Source organism: Arachis hypogaea, chromosome 15 (genome assembly GCF_003086295.3).
Source record: "Arachis hypogaea cultivar Tifrunner chromosome 15, arahy.Tifrunner.gnm2.J5K5, whole genome shotgun sequence".
Classification (NCBI taxonomy): Eukaryota; Viridiplantae; Streptophyta; class Magnoliopsida; order Fabales; family Fabaceae; genus Arachis; species Arachis hypogaea.
In genome coordinates this window covers 22,347,213-22,363,215 of record NC_092050.1, presented here as the reverse complement: position 1 = coordinate 22,363,215, position 16,003 = coordinate 22,347,213, and the positions used below count along the sequence as shown (strand labels likewise).

The 16,003-nt window shown below is 35.6% G+C and overlaps 1 protein-coding gene across 1 annotated transcript; it reads left to right on the top strand.

The window, feature by feature from the left end:
* The first annotated feature begins 6,907 nt into the window (after positions 1 to 6,907).
* LOC112749956 (probable proteasome inhibitor) lies at positions 6,908 to 15,572 on the top strand. Its single transcript, XM_025798410.3, has 9 exons — positions 6,908 to 7,698; positions 7,790 to 7,961; positions 8,418 to 8,558; positions 9,487 to 9,570; positions 9,813 to 9,890; positions 9,984 to 10,018; positions 10,115 to 10,187; positions 10,277 to 10,354; positions 15,169 to 15,572. Exons 1-9 carry the CDS (start codon positions 7,524 to 7,526, stop codon positions 15,245 to 15,247), a joined length of 915 nt encoding a protein of 304 aa, XP_025654195.1. The 5' UTR covers positions 6,908 to 7,523; the 3' UTR covers positions 15,248 to 15,572.
* Positions 15,573 to 16,003: the final 431 nt, after the last annotated feature.

The following is a 16,003-nucleotide window of genomic DNA, read 5'->3' as shown; positions in this document are numbered from 1 at the left end:
CGAATAGGTTCAAAGTTAAAGAGCTAATCTATCACTTCACAATTGTAGATAGCTGAAGGCCAAAGTACGCACTTCTATTTTTGGTGGAGTAAAAACTTACTTGTTACATTTTACTTATGTGCTGATTTTATTTTTTTGAAGAACAAGTAGTGATATCTCTTTCACTAGGATTGGTAGATTAATATTTTTTAAAAAAATTATTTTCATAGTTGTTACTAAATTGTGGATTAAGAAACTATAAAATTCTCGAGTATGCACAAAGTGTTTCAAAATTTATTGATTTTGCTTTTGTGCATCATTCTACGATAGAATAATCATATGTCCATGTAGTACATGTGCTTTTAAGAAATGGCTAACAAGAGATGAGGTGTATAATCATTTGATTTGTACACAATTTCCAATAGGATATACATTTTGGTCTTATCATGGAGAGCGCTCGATAGGAAAAACTAGTAACGTCTCAAATAGCAGTTTTCGGATATAGTACAAAATCCTATGATTGATGAGCAGAATCTTATGGTAGAGGTTGATTCCATTCGAAAATTGATTAGTAAAGGTCTAGGAGTTAATGGGAACAATAGAAATGGAGCACCCGTAATAAAAAATGAAGCCATTGATGGTGGTGGTCAAAGGTTGATGCCTAGTGAAACTCATAAAACTCACGAAGTAAAAGGGTTTAGTGATCTGCTTAAAGATGGAGAAGAACCATTATATGAAGGGTGTACAAGATACTCAAAATTATCTTTTATATTGAAGTTGTTTCATATCAAATCCGTATGTGATATGAGCAACAAGTCTATAAAGATGATATTAGAACTACTGAGTGATGCATTTGAATAGGCAAAGATTCCAAGTTCACTTTCTGAGGTAAAAAGATCATCATCAAACTTAATTTGGATTGTTTGAAGATACATGAATACCTAAACAATTGTATGCTCTATCACGGAGAAGATGAGAATAGGGAGACATGTAAGGTTTGTAATAAGTCTAGATGAAAGATATTTAAGAAAAAAGACCAAGGTGAGACATCGAGTATTACTGGTAACAAAAAGAAGCTTCCTATAAAAGTTCTGCATTACTTTCCTTTAAAATCTTGATTGACAAGATTATTCTATTCGTCAAAGACTACTGTTGATATGCAATGGCATGCTACGGCTAAGAATAAGAATAACTCAATGAGACATCCAAGAGACTTTGAGGCCTAGAAAGGGTTTGATTTGGAGCACTGTAAGTTTTCATCCAATGCATGAAATGTGTGTCTTGCATTAGCTACCGATGGTTTCAATCCACATGGAACTTTGAGTGCAAATCACAATATTTTTCTCTCATTCCATATAATACTCCTCCATGGATGTGTATGAAATTGACATCATTCATAATTTCAATGATTATTCCTGACAAGAAAATGCCAGAAAATAGCATAGATGTTTATTTGCAACCTCTAATAAAAGAGTTAAAGGAGTAATGGGATGAGGATTGTGATGCATATGATGTTTTAAAACAGGAAATGTTTAAGTTGCACGCATCTTTATTGTGGACAATTAGTGATTTTCCTGGGTTAGGGAATCTTTCTGGTGGAATACATACACAGGACTTGCTTGCCCATCTCGCAACTTTGATAACATCCCTCATCGTCTCAATCACAGCAAAAAGTATTGTTTTGTGGGTCATCGTTGCTTTCTTGATCAGAGACACAAATTTAGATTAAACACCATTCAATTTAATGAAAAATAAAAAATAAGGCTTCCACCAAGAACATTATCTAGCAATGAAATCCTTTCACAAGTTGAGAATATTAATGTCACCTTTGGCCGAAGAGAAGAAATTAAATAGGAAAAAGTGGTAATATATTATGCACTGGTAGACCTGTTGAAGGAGGTGGCACTCAAACGATGTAAAAAGAAAAGTAGTTTTTGGAGTTGCCATATTGGAAGTCTAATTTGCTACGTCATAATCATGATATAATGCATATTGTAAAAAGAGAAAGTATAAGGAGCCAATATAATTAGTGTACAATGTGTACAATGGGGATATTTTTGAAATTAACATTAAATGATAATTAAATTAATTAATTACAAAATTATTTTCAATTTTAAATACAAAGCAAATAAGGATTCCAAACAATTACGAACACCTCCAACCAGTTTCCCTCTCCCCCCTTCTCTCTCTCTCTCTCATCTGTGCCGCTGAAACCGACGAGATCGCCGGCTTGAGAAGCGCTTTGCTGAAGACCAAGCTGTACCCTAACCCCAGCGAGGAGCTTCCAAAAAGTGAGACGAACTGGTACACAACGCGGTTTCCGAGGCTGGGCTTGATGAATCCTTTGGTGAAGAAGAAGGCGAGGCAGACGAGCCACGGGATTGGGCTGTCAAAGCCTAAGAAAACTACAGTGAATGGAAGTGTTTTAGTGAGGATGGAGACGCTGAGTCTGAGGATGACGACGGCACCGAGATGCTAACTCTCTCTAGCGCCGGCGATGGAGGACCATTCCGACGTGGCTGAACAATGTCTGGCAGCAGAATTTTCTGCACCTTCAGCCGGATGCATCGTCGGCACGAAACGACGACAGGCATGATGGTGGCGACAGCAGCATCACCGGAGAAGCGTATGGATCATTGGAAGATCGATGATGGACGCGCAGACCGATGCTGGGAGACAGTATGCAGCGGAAGTTTTATATATGCATGTAGATGTTTATTTTTCATGTAAATGAGATGTTTATTCTTAATATAAATTGTAAGAACCGAGACTAATTAATCGTCTAATTAAATAATTAATATTTCCCAAAATAGGAACCAAAATTTTAAAATGAGAATTGGAGGATTTAAATATGATTTTTGGACTCAGTAGATTTTTCTGAATCAGAAAATGTATTTTTTTCCAAAAAACCGAGTAAAACTGTGAACCGGCAGCCGAACAGGTCAAACCGGTTTAAGTCTGCCCGTTACTGTGCGAGAAAAATTAAAAATAGTAGAAAACCATAGAAAAATATTAGAAATTAAAAACCGGGCATTAATTTTAAAGGTTTGGCCCAAAGTTGGGACAAACGGGCTAAAAACGCTAACGAATTAGACCGGGCCCAAGTTGGGCCCAAGCCCAACATATAAAACCCTCTTTAATGAGCCTCACTCAGCTCATTCACCATCAAACATAACACCACACAGCTGAAGTGAGAAGAGAGTGAGGGTTCCATTGTTACTATTCATGTTCATCTTCCCAAGCTCATAACTTGAGCTATGGAGCTCCGATCGCTGCACCGTTTGTGGCCACGCGATCCTCGCAAGAGCTTTACAAAATCCATCCAAAAAACTGGTAAGAAAATCATGAAATCTCTCTCAGTTCTTCCTTCCAAAATTTCGAATTTTAGAGTTTTGTATTGAATGAAATTTTGTGATTTTGGGTACGTACACTCTAGCACTTGATTTCTATTGGGCTTTACTTCCAAAACTGTTGGGTAAGGTAAGAATATCTTGAACCCTTGTGAAATTGTGATTAAGTTGAACCCTAGGTTGATTGGTTATGAAATTATGTGAATATATAGTTGAAGTTGTGATTATTGACATTTACTTGGAGCTTGGAGTTGAATTGAGGGCTTGATTGAGTTTGAGGACTTGTGGAAGCTTGGTTGAGGTCAACTTGGTGATTTAGTGCATATTGGGAATCGGCCAAGGTATGATTTCGGTTTCCTCTATATAATATGTAATATTTCTGGACACTTAGACTAGTGACCCATAGGATAGGATTGGATTGTATTGGTTGTTTAATTTGTTGAGATATAATGTATGATGAATTGATGAGTTTTGGCTATTTTGATGAATTGTGATGTTAATGTTGATAAAATGATGTTGAAGAGTGAGATTGGGGTTGAATGAGTTTAATCATGATGATTGTTAGTGACATGATGATGATGGATGATTGTGTGGATTGAAAAATGGTTTTAGTGTGATATATTCGATGTTTGAGGTTGATGATATTGTAATGTGAGTGGAAAATTGGTATGAATGGTGGATTACGATAGAAAAGGGTAGATTTTGATATAAATTGGAGTTTGGAATGGTTTGATTTGGTTTTGGCTATATATTTTAAGGAATTGAGAAATTTGTGAATTTTGGTAAAAGGTTATTTTTGGTGAATTTTGACGGATCATAACTTGATCATCAGTTTTCAAAATTTGTTGAAATTTGCTTTAAATTAAAGTTCATTGAAAAATATTTAAATGGATATAAAGTTTGTAGAAAATGGATTTTTGTAGTGGAACTTATGATCATTCAAAGTTTGGTGTCAAAATTTGAATTATGTGCACGCTGCAGAATTTGTGATTTCTGGTTTGTGTGCACACGCACAGCCTTGTGTGCACGCACACATGGGGATGTGGATACTGGTGAGAGCGCTAGCACGCTCTGTGCGCACACACAACCAACGAAGTTCTGCAAGCTGTGCGCACGCACACGTTGGAAGGTGCATTCTGTTGAGGGTGTTCGTATGCCTTGTGCGAGCGAACAGAATTGAAAAATTTTACACTTGTGCGTACGCACACATTTGAAAATCCTCCTGGGTGTGCGCATGCACACCCCTGTGCGTGCGCACATGCCCTGTTTTTTAACTAAATTCTTGTTTTTAATTGTTTCACCTTCCCAACAAGCTTATAAACTTCTATGACACCTATTTAAGACTCTTTGGCTTATTTTCGGGTATCAAAATATGTGAAAGGTACTAGGAGATTTAATTTGGAATTACCTTGAAAAGTTCGAGAACGGAGGCTTAGGTTTCTAGTGTACTGAGGATGGGTTTGGAGAAGTGAGAAGAGAGAAAGATATATGAATTGAGAATTGATGAACTAATGAGTTCGGAAAGAAAATTATGGATTCACAATGGTTGGGATGAGTCGAGGACTCGGAGCTTGAAATAATGAATTATTGATATAATGAAATAATAAATTTTTCAAAACCACTGATGTAGCACTTTTTAAAATTGAGATTGTTGGATGTACCCTATAGAGAGATAAAATTATTTGCTTAGATCTTAATTTATTAGTTTTTTGATAGTATTTAATCATTATTTATTGATACGTATTTAGGATACTTGAAGTCGTATGTACGTAACAAAGCACAACCAAAAATATCCATAACGCAAGGGTACTGTGATAAATTCATATTTTATGATAATTTTTGAGTTGAAAAGAGTAGAATTTATCAATTTATCTTGTATTTATTCATTGAAATTGTATGTTTTTGTGAATTTCTCCTAATAGTGCTTAATTGTAAAAAACATACTTTTTATGCTTTAACTCGGATTTTCCCAATGATATAATAAATAATTGATTAAGTGTGTATATATATATATATACTCTTAGGGATGTGCACATGTGGGGATTGTCTAGGATTCGCTACTAAACATGTCAGGTTTGACTGGATAACCAACAAAAGAGACTCATTGGCCATAGGACAGACATGCATCATATGCACTTGTATGTCTTGTTTGAGTTTGCAATTGTTTTAATTTGCTTAATTGCCTAACTGTAATTAACTGCTACCTGACTTATATGTTGTAACTGCTATCTATACCTGTTTTTTTCTTGTCTGTTTTGCCTATGTTTGTTTCTGAGAGATCCCTCATGTTGGCGGTGGTGACACTAAGGGTTGTTCCTGGTATGTGATGATGGAGGTTGAGGCAGGTTGGACTAGGTATTGCCTTATTTCTCTAGTTTATGTATTGGATGGATAGGGATGAGTGATGTAAGTTAATGGGTAGAAAGTCCTTAAGCACGTCTTTGGCCCTTTTCATTTCTTTAAATTATTTACCTTACAGATTTGTAAATTAAAGAAAGTTTCTTTACGACCTTTTCGAAGTAAAATATTTCATAAAGTTTTTCCAAAGTATTATTTTTAAAAAGAAACTGTGTTTATAATGATGGTATTTCATTTCCTATTGAGAACCTGCGAGAACGATGTTCTCACTCCCTATAGCTTTTCTTTTTTAGTGGCAGGTTCAGAAAGTTTTGACGCAAAGTCGCGACCGAACTACAAAGCTTTATGTATATATATGTTTTCATTTTCTGTATTTGGTTTAGTCTTAAATTTTCTTTTCCCCTCGTCATTTATTGTTTTGGTAATTAGAGGGGTAGGACTTCTATTTTTGAAATTTTAAATAAGTCTATTTAGTTAATATTATGTGAATATAATTATGTGATTAAGTGATTTAAAGTAAAGACTTTTCGATTTCTTAAGTAAAAATTCAGTTTGTATTCGTGAAGACTCAATATTAAATAAATATAGTATGAATTTAAAGGAGTAGAAGTAGGTAATGCCTGAACTTTTAGTGCGACCATAAGGTGCAAAAGGTTAGAGTATTACAGTAAGCACAATAAGTGTAGAAGATCTCAATACACTCATATCTCAATCCAATTTTCAATACCTTACCTCCTAGAGAAGCCATTTGAATCGAGACTTTCATTCTTTTATCACCATTGATTAGAACTCCATATTTAAAGATTTTGGATTCTTTTTCTCTGATAGAGAAAAAAAATCAATATTAATAATCTCATCAATTTTTTCACTCAATTTACGACCAATTTCAATAGTTTTGAATTTTTCTGGAAGCTCTCAAAATCGAATCTAAATGGAAAAAGAACAAATTCTATTGTAGTCCACTTCCGAACATGTAAAACAAAATTCTTAAAAAGTCATGGGGATTTCTTCTTATCTTTGAGAACATCTAAAGTCATCTTCAAAGATGAGTTGGAATTGATTTGATCCAATTCTACTAATCTAAATCCATCCGACTTTCTTCATATAGCCTTCAATGTATTTTTAATGGTTCCTATTAGAAATATCTTGTCAGCAAATACAAGATCAAATAGACTTTTAGTACATATCAATTTCTTCTTTCATAGAAGTCTTTCTTTGTCACAAACACCAATTTTTTTCTCTTTTTTCACATTCCTTGGATTTGAATGTGAATTTCTTCCTTCTTTTGAGTTTATGATACGAGTGAGAATATAATAATGGTTGAGTGAGAGAAAGACAAGAAAAATAAAGAGTAAAAAAAAAAGAAAAAATTATAAAGAATGAATTTAAATAAAAAAATTATTTAAAAAAATAAAAAGAGAATTAAAGAATTAAAGTAAAAAAAAAAAAAAGCAAAGCCAAAACAAAATTCTTGGGACACAGACAAATTCTAGTAGGATAATTTAAAAGCGGTATTAGGTCACAACTTTTTTTTTTTTTTTTATCGCTATTTACTCTTCAATAATTTTGTTAAAGTTTTTGTACAGTGGTATGCTTTTTTGTTTTTTGTTTTTTGTTTTTTGTTTTTGTTCGTGGTTAGTTTTCTATTCTTCAAACTGACGGCAAAACCGCTTATTTAGACCGTGAAGAGACTGAACACAGCCTAAAGAAGAGAATGAACAGCAAGGGGTTTCCTCGGGTTTCTTCTTCCTTTTAGTTGTTGACTTTGTTGCCAAACTCCCTAAGCTGAAAACGACACTGCCGTCTCGTGCTGAAAAGTGAAAACCATAAACGTCAATGGTGAGTGACAAGACAGTGTTGGCTGTGATCAGGGCGTCGAGGCCCACCTTCCGCAACCAAAACGACAAAATCGCCTTTGCCGTTCACTCCTCCTTCCTCGCCTCCGGTTACGTCCTCACCGCGACTGGTTCCCAAGCCCTCTCCGACACTGCGCTTTCCAATTCTTCCAACGGTAGAACCCTTTCTCTCTATATATATATTCTTTATTTTTCGGAAAATTTGGAATTTTCATTTTTGCGATGCGTTTTTTATTTTTTGTGTAGAGGAGGTAGCGGTTGATCACTGGAACGAGCTAAATGACGAGTACGCGTTCGTTTACGCAAACCCAGAAAGGGATTCGAAAAAAGTACTCTTGAAGTGCCTTGTGATGAACGAAATATTGCTCGTTGATGCTTTGTCTGAAGGGTCTTCGGAGCCTGTCCACCTTGACATTAAGTAATTGGATTTAAATTTTTTGTTCTTTATTTATTTATTTTTGAATTGATGATTTCTTTTTTGCAAGTTCTCTATATAGAAGGAAGGAAACTTTGAACCATGTTAGATTTTAAAAATAGGTTAACACTCAAAATGTTCCCTAAAGGGTCACTATTTAATGTGACAAACTTATCTAAGGTTTGTATCTTTCAGCTTCAGGACCAAATTGACTCTTGTGTGATACCATTTTGAGCTTTCCTTTAAAATATGGTTACAGTTTCTATTTCATTTTTTAATTCTATTTTCATTTTTTCTGATATTGTAGAAATATAAAAATAAGAATTTTTTCCTAAATCAAACACACATGCAGTTGGATTCTTGAACAGGGTTTTCCTGCATTGAAACTGGGGGTTATAGGGATTTTGGAGCTTTTTTATTTTATTTTTTTAATAGTTGCTTTCCTCCATAAATGTGCAGTGTTGGGAAATATGCAGGAGAGGATGGCGGTAGCAATTATTCTCAGCACTTCAAGAATTTGGACAAGCTTGTAAAGATAATAGATGGGGATATCTTATCTAAATTTGATGGTTCTGCTAATGCTAGCTCGTCAAATAAAAGGTAGATTCGAATGTTGTAAATTTGGTGTACTTTTCAACTCAATCTGTGAGCGCAAACCTTGTCACATATTTGGAGCAAATGCTTTAACCTTTGTGAATTGGTTGTTACATGAACTCAAATTCTGATCTAGTTTCAGTTTTAAGTTTTTTCTATTTTACTGCTCAGTCATGTGGAGTGAACTAGTTTTACTGCGTGGAGGATTATGAGTTATCTATTCCTGTTTTCTAGTTTTGTATACATTATATTATTATGTGTCTAAGTAGTGTTGCTTTATTTGTTTATGTGCATGTGTTTTGTGGTTTCTCGCATTTGCCGGTCAAGTGGCTTATTTATTTCCATGGACAATTTTATCTATAAAAGCTTTACACAAAATGACAAGATGAACTTTTAATTCTAGCAGGAACCTGTTCCTTAAAATTTAATCTTTCTCTGATAAACTTCATATGTATATTCGTCTAATATTGGCAGATCAGAATTTTAAGAACTTCATTGTTGGCCCGAAAACTTAACCGGTATACTCACTTCTCTTAATAAGTGCACCAATATGATTAACTGAGAAACAGAAAGCTTTTAAGAAAACTATTATGTGTCTCTTATGCTATATTTAAATCAACTTACCTGTACATGTTTGTTTTGATTAGAAACAGCTAAATGAAGTATACTGTTTTGATGTCGATAACATTGAATTGATTAATTATAGCAATGCTGTTTAAAGAAAAACCTAAGTTTGCAGTTCCTCTAGATCAACTGTTTGGAAACTACTGTTGCAAGAGCATTCTTGGGTTAGCTACTTTTGTGTGAGCAAAGCGTAGTTGTGTCGACCTGCTATGTTGCACTACTAGTATAGGAAGCATTGGCGCAAAAACTTTATGAATCGACAATTTGAGATCCTCATTAAATTTTTCTTTCCTCCATTGTTTACTTACAGGTCAGAAACAACTGAAAGACAAGAGATACATGAGACTGGTACTGGATTTGGTGATCCTGCCATTCCCCCAAATCATCCTGCTGGGTAAGATTCTATTGTTATTTTTATCTTAATGGAGTTTGGTGAACTCAAAGTTTGCTATTCTACCAATGGAGTTTGTTGAATCCAAAAAGTTTGCTATTCATACTTAGTCAAAGGATACCCTTATAGGTATCACATGCATGCCCTGATTATATTAATCCTTTAAGATGAAAAGAAAAATTTCTCTGTTGTCCATTTTGTGTCTAATGTTTGTGTCTCTGGAAATTTGGTTACTTTTTAAACAGAATTGTGTTCCCTCCTGTTTCCATTGGGTCTGGTAGTGATCTTTTTCCGGGAGCGGCTGCTGGAATGTATCCTTCAAGGTATAGTTTACCTGTATTACCTTTGTACTCAATTGTTAGCCCGTGGTCTTAATCGTTCTTTTCTTTTCATGAAACATTCATCATTGGCTTTAGGGGTGATCACAACATTGGTGGGAGCATGCTTGTAGGTATGTAAGGCACGATCTAATAATAGTAAGCAACTGAGTGGGTATTATTTTCTATCGACCAGTATCATTAATGCTGAGTTCAACACATGGATGCAGGGCCTAATGATCCCCGTTTCTTCGGTGGTATTGGCGGTATCGGTGGAGAACCAGGCTTTCCTGGAGGACAGCTGTAAGTCTATTTCTTCATTTTGTTGCACTTTAATCAATAGCTATGGCATATATTAAAGCTTATATCCAAATGTAAATATATTGAAATAGGGGTGTTCCTCCCGGTGCTCGATTTGATCCATATGGTCCTCCTGGTGTTCCTGGTTTTGAGCCTAACAGGTTTACAAGGTATGGTAGCGTACATCATATTTCATAAATTCATATTCATATATTGTATATTAAAGCAAATGTCATTTATATCTTCCAAGTTCTTTTCTTTTTTACCTTTCTCACTTTTTCACCTCCTTTTCATATATTAATCTTAGTCCAATCTGGATCAATGTTTTTTTGGGGTTTTTTTTGCGTGTGTTTTTTTGGGGGGGGGGTGTTGTTAATGATTAAGGTTAAAGAAAATATTACAAAAAGAATTTAAACATGTACTTGATCCTTTGTTGAACATCTTGGTCATACCATCAACTATATTCATAGATTTTGCAAATACGTACTGGTTTCAAATGGTTGGTTAGGCTTTTGAGCTAGAAGTACATAGGTTGCTTTTGGTTATGAGAATAAAACAAGACACACGGAGAACAAGAAAGGTTGTGTTTGCAAATACATAGCATGGAATTTGGATCACACAACACACGAAGGTGCACTTTTGTGAAGGACAAGGGATGGCAAGCCTAGATATTTTGTATGATAAAATATGAAATTCATGATTAAAATTGGCGTATCCTAAACATAAAATATCAAACTCTTAGCATAAAACATATACAAAAGGACCTTAGCATTTTCCGCTTCATGAATCAACACTTGAGTCTTGTTCTAAACAACAAACAACAACAAAGCCTTATCCCACTAAGTGGGATCAGCTACATGAATCAAACGACGCCATTGTGCTCTGTCATGTATCATGTCTACAGAGAGACCGTTTACATGTAGATCTCGTTTGACCACTTCATGGATGGTCTTCTTAGGTCTTTCTCTGCCTTTCGCCCTTTGTCCCTCTTCCATCTCATCCACCCTCCTGACTGGATGTTCTATCGGTCTTCTTCTCACATGTCCAAACCACCTGAGACGCAATTCAACCATCTTTTCCACAATGGGTGCTACTCCAACTCTCTCCCTTATATCTTTATTCTTTATTTTATCCAATCGCGTATGATCACTCATCCATCTCAACATCTTCATCTCTACCACACTCGGCTTATGTTCGTGCTCCCCTTTAGCCGCCCAACACTCCGTACTATACAGCATAGCCGGTCTTATAGCGGTGCGATAGAATTTACCTTTAAGTTTTAAAGGCACTTTTTCGTCGTATATAAAACCAGATGCACTCCGCCATTTTGACCAACCTGCTTGGATCCTATGATTTACATCTTGTTCAATCTCTCTGTTATCCTGTATGATGCACCCAAGATACTTAAAACTTTTAACTTTTCGTAGGATGTTTTCTCCAATCTTCACCTCTATATTGGGGTTTTCCCTTCTCAGACTGAATTTACATTCCATATATTCCGTCTTGCTACGGCTTATGCGCAGACCATACACTTCTAGAGCTTCTCTCCATAACTCCAACTTCTTATTTAGGTCTTTCCTTGACTCTCCCATAAGGACGATATCATCGGCAAAAAGCATGCACCATGGCACAGGCTCTTGGATGTGCTTTGTGAGTACTTCCAAGACTAATGTGAAAAGGTATGGACTTAAGGATGATCCCTGGTGTAATCCTATACCAATAGGGAATTCCTCTGTCACACCACCTTGAGTCTTCACACTAGTTGTGGTCCCATCATACATGTCTTTAATTATCCGAATATATGCGATTCTTACTCTCCTCTTTTCTAAAACCTTCCATATGACCTCCCTTGGTACCCCATCAAAGTCAATGTAGACAAATGGTAAAAATCTAAACTTGATACTTAGCAAACACCCAAAAGACCATGACGTTAATAGATAGACGAAGAAGAAGACTGTAGCACACTTACTATTAGAATACCGTGCTCGTGGTATTCTAATTGTGAGCATGTTACAATATGGTATCAGAGTAATCCTTCTTATTAGAGCTTAAGGAGTGGACTGACTATGTTTCATTACATACTCTGAATGCTTGTTATGCATTAGGCCTTGGCAAGGAGGCTAGAGTTAGAGCTATATCCGCATCTTTTGATCAACGCTATTGGTATTAAGTCTGGCCAACTTAATATCGTTGGATTGCGTGTATATGGATGCTGATAGATTGTCAAAGACAACTTAAAAATGCTAGGAGGCTAGAGGTACTAGGTTGGGAGCATTAGAAGTCAACGAGTCAAAGGAGGTTGAAGTTAGGAAAATATACTTGTGTGAATGCTGGGTTTGCTGGATGGAATTAGGACTTGTTTGAAAAATTGCTATTATGTTGACTGTGATGATTGATTGTAATGACTGAATTCCTTGATTTTGTGTGGCGTTTTGACACTCAGAGGAGTGGATGTGCCTAGTTTCGCGCAACTAGAGAGCTAGTTTACTTGATTCATGTATGGATTTTGAGGATTCTGAGGGGTTGTTGCCCAAAGTAAAGGTGGTGAGCTTAGAACCAATTTGAACTTTCTGATAGAACTCGGTTTGAGTTAGGACAAACTTGTTATGAGGATAGATCCTTCTAAGATTTTGTTTTGCCAAAACTTAGTCGTAAACCATGTCCCTAATAATTATTATGAAATAAGCGGGGTTTTGATATATTGCCGGGTAATATTAGACCATAACCATGATGAGAGCGTAGAGCTCTTTCAAGAGAATTATTATTTAGATGAAAAGGAGTTGGATGAGAATCTTTATTATCCATGGTGATATCGATATAACATTAAAGGGAATGGATAACAATGTTTAATTAATTGAGAACTATAGAATACTAACGAATTACAAATGTCTGGAAAAGTTCTATTGCTATTTCGCGAGGTACTCCACATCGATGTAATGAAAGAGATGTGTACAAACGAGATATCCAGCAACAAGAAGAAGGAAAAGGATTGAATAGAGGAACTCCCAAACATTTAGCGATCTCAGATGTGTCGATATCAATGGTGACTAGTTTCCTTTGAGGAGGATACCTGAATTCCAAGTATAGCTTGTAATAATCTATCTTCAAGAGTATGCTTAAGTAATAAGTTCGATGGTTATTGATGTTTGGAAGAAGTCATATAGGATAACTATGAGGTGAGGTCTCAATTCTTATTGAAAGAAAGGTTGGTCATTGTGAAGATTTAGGGAATAAAGTTGGAATGATTAAATAAGCGATGATGGTTTAGTAAATGAATAAGGAATGATAATGATGAAAACTAATGATTACTGTTTATGTATAGTTGACTTTAGAAAAAGATTGATAAGAGGATTTAAAGATGTATGATTGTGTGCATAGTGGTTCTTTGATGTGAATAGGATTAAGATTGACACGAACATGCGAGGTGATAATGAAGGGACTTTTAGAGAGGATGCAACCGATTTGATGGTTACTATGACTGTGATGGCTGCGGCCATGCATGATACAGCTGTTGCTGCAAATAGAATGGTGGAACAATTGGAGCGTCAGGATAGGAATTGGAGAAACGGTCTCGAAAAAGGGAAGGTTACGACTTTAGCTACTTCTCTGAAGATTAACCCGCCTGAGTTCAGAGTAACCACTAATCCCATGGATGCCAATGATTGGTTTCAAGATATCGAAAGGGCACTGCAAGCCCAACATGTCCCCAGGAATCAGTATGTAGAATTTGCCACATACATGCTTAAAGGAGGAGCACAATTTTGGTGGCAAGGTGTGAGGCCTTTACTTCAATGAAATGATGCCGAGATCACCTGGGAGGATTTCAAGAGGGAGTTATATAAGAAGTTCTTCCCGAATTCAGTCCAAGCAGCTAACGAAGTGGAGATACTGCAGCTAACGAAGTGGATATGTCTCTGGTCGAATATACGAACAAATTTGAGGAACTTTTTCGTTTTTCTAAGGCGTGTCAAGGAGCCCCTGAGCACTACGAAGAGTAGAAGTGTATTAAGTACCGAGGAGGATTGTGAGCAGAGATTCTCAATACAGTAGGTCCAGTGGTAATTACAAACTTCACAGAGTTAGTGAACAAGAGTCAGATAGCTGAAGAGTGCTATAAGAAGTGGGCAATGACTCAGGCTAGTCAGAGGAGGCAATTACAGAAAAACTTTTATAAGAGTTTAGCCCCTCAAAGCCAAAGGTTCAAGGATGTGGATCAATCTCCATGATATTTTTGACAGGAGCCAAGTATCTGCACTACGAATGATGCTCAAAGTTGCAGAAAGCAACCCCAGGATGATCAACTTGCTAGGAAATGCCCAAAGGGTAAGAGAAACCTTGGAGACAACCCTTGTTTGACCGGGAAGAGTGCTTGCTATTCTTGTGGGAAAGCAGGACACAAGGCAAAAGAATTTCCGGATAAGATGTAGGTGGTGACATGAAATTTTGAGGAGGAAATTATTTGTAAGATGGATGGAATGTAAACCCCTGAACCTTTGGGAATCCAATTACAAGTTTATGAAGGATTTATATTATAAATTTAAGGGTTATTATTTTCTCAAATTATTCGCAAAAGAGTTAAGTGACATTGATTTAATTAGCAAGAGCTTGCGCAAGCTCTTGCTAATTAAATCAATTTGTCGTAATTCAAATTTTGAATCTTTTGCGAATAATTTGAGAAGCTAATAACCCTAGGGATCATTTGTCACATTTACACGAGCTACTTCTCACTGTTTCGCTTTTGCTTAGTGAAACAAGAAGTTTCAGTCTTAAAGGGAATCCGGTTCATTGAAGCAAATACAGGAGAATTAGCACATATGCTCCCTAAAACACATACATATACTGTTATTGTGGGCATCACCTGCTGGTAATCTAAACTTGTTTAAGGACATCTTTTGTTGAACATTGAATCAACTGATATACTGTGTATAGATATTACAAAATTGGATGGATTATTACTAGTGCGTTGCCTTGCCTTTTTTTGCAGGAATCCTCGTAGGCCAGGATATGACGCTCATCCAGATTTGCAACATTTCCGGAGAGATCCAGATTCAGACTATATATAGTTGTACAAGGATTGCATTCCTCTGTGTGTTTCATTGCCCTGTTTTGTTAATGTTCCCAATCTCATGGAACGTACTAATAATTGAAGAGAGAATGGGGGAAAACACTTGATGTAAAGTGGATTTAGATCATGAGCCATGCGTGGCTCATTAGTATATGGACAAAATTTTGGTAGCAGGGTCAATTTGTCCATTTTTCCTAATAGATGGGAATCTGGTTAAGATTTAAGGATGATTAAGGTGCATTATGTCTCACAGAGAAAATGTCAGAGACAAAAAATGGTATTTACCCTTAAACTTATAATTATTAGTTAAAAATTTACAATAATGTTTTGATATTATTTTTTAGGATTATTGGCATCAAATTTTAATAATTTAAGCAAAAATCTTGAATGCTTTATGTTTTAAATTTTTTCTTAATAGAACAATAAGACGATTTAATACGCACATTAAGAAAAAACTATTATTTTTATACATCTAGATATTTAAAAGACAAAAACGAATTCTTTTAATAACATTTTAACTCATAAAAATTAACAAAATTGATGGTTATAAATTAAAATGATAGACAAAATTGAAAATTACAATAATGATATTTGGTGATAATTAATTATGATTGGGTAAAAAGGTGGGAGAAGGAGAAGAACATGAGAAAAGAGAATAAGACAACAGTGATGGTGAGACAATTTTAATAATAGTAAGAGAAGATATAAAATTACAGTATAATAGTATGTGATACAATGAAGGGATATAATAAAA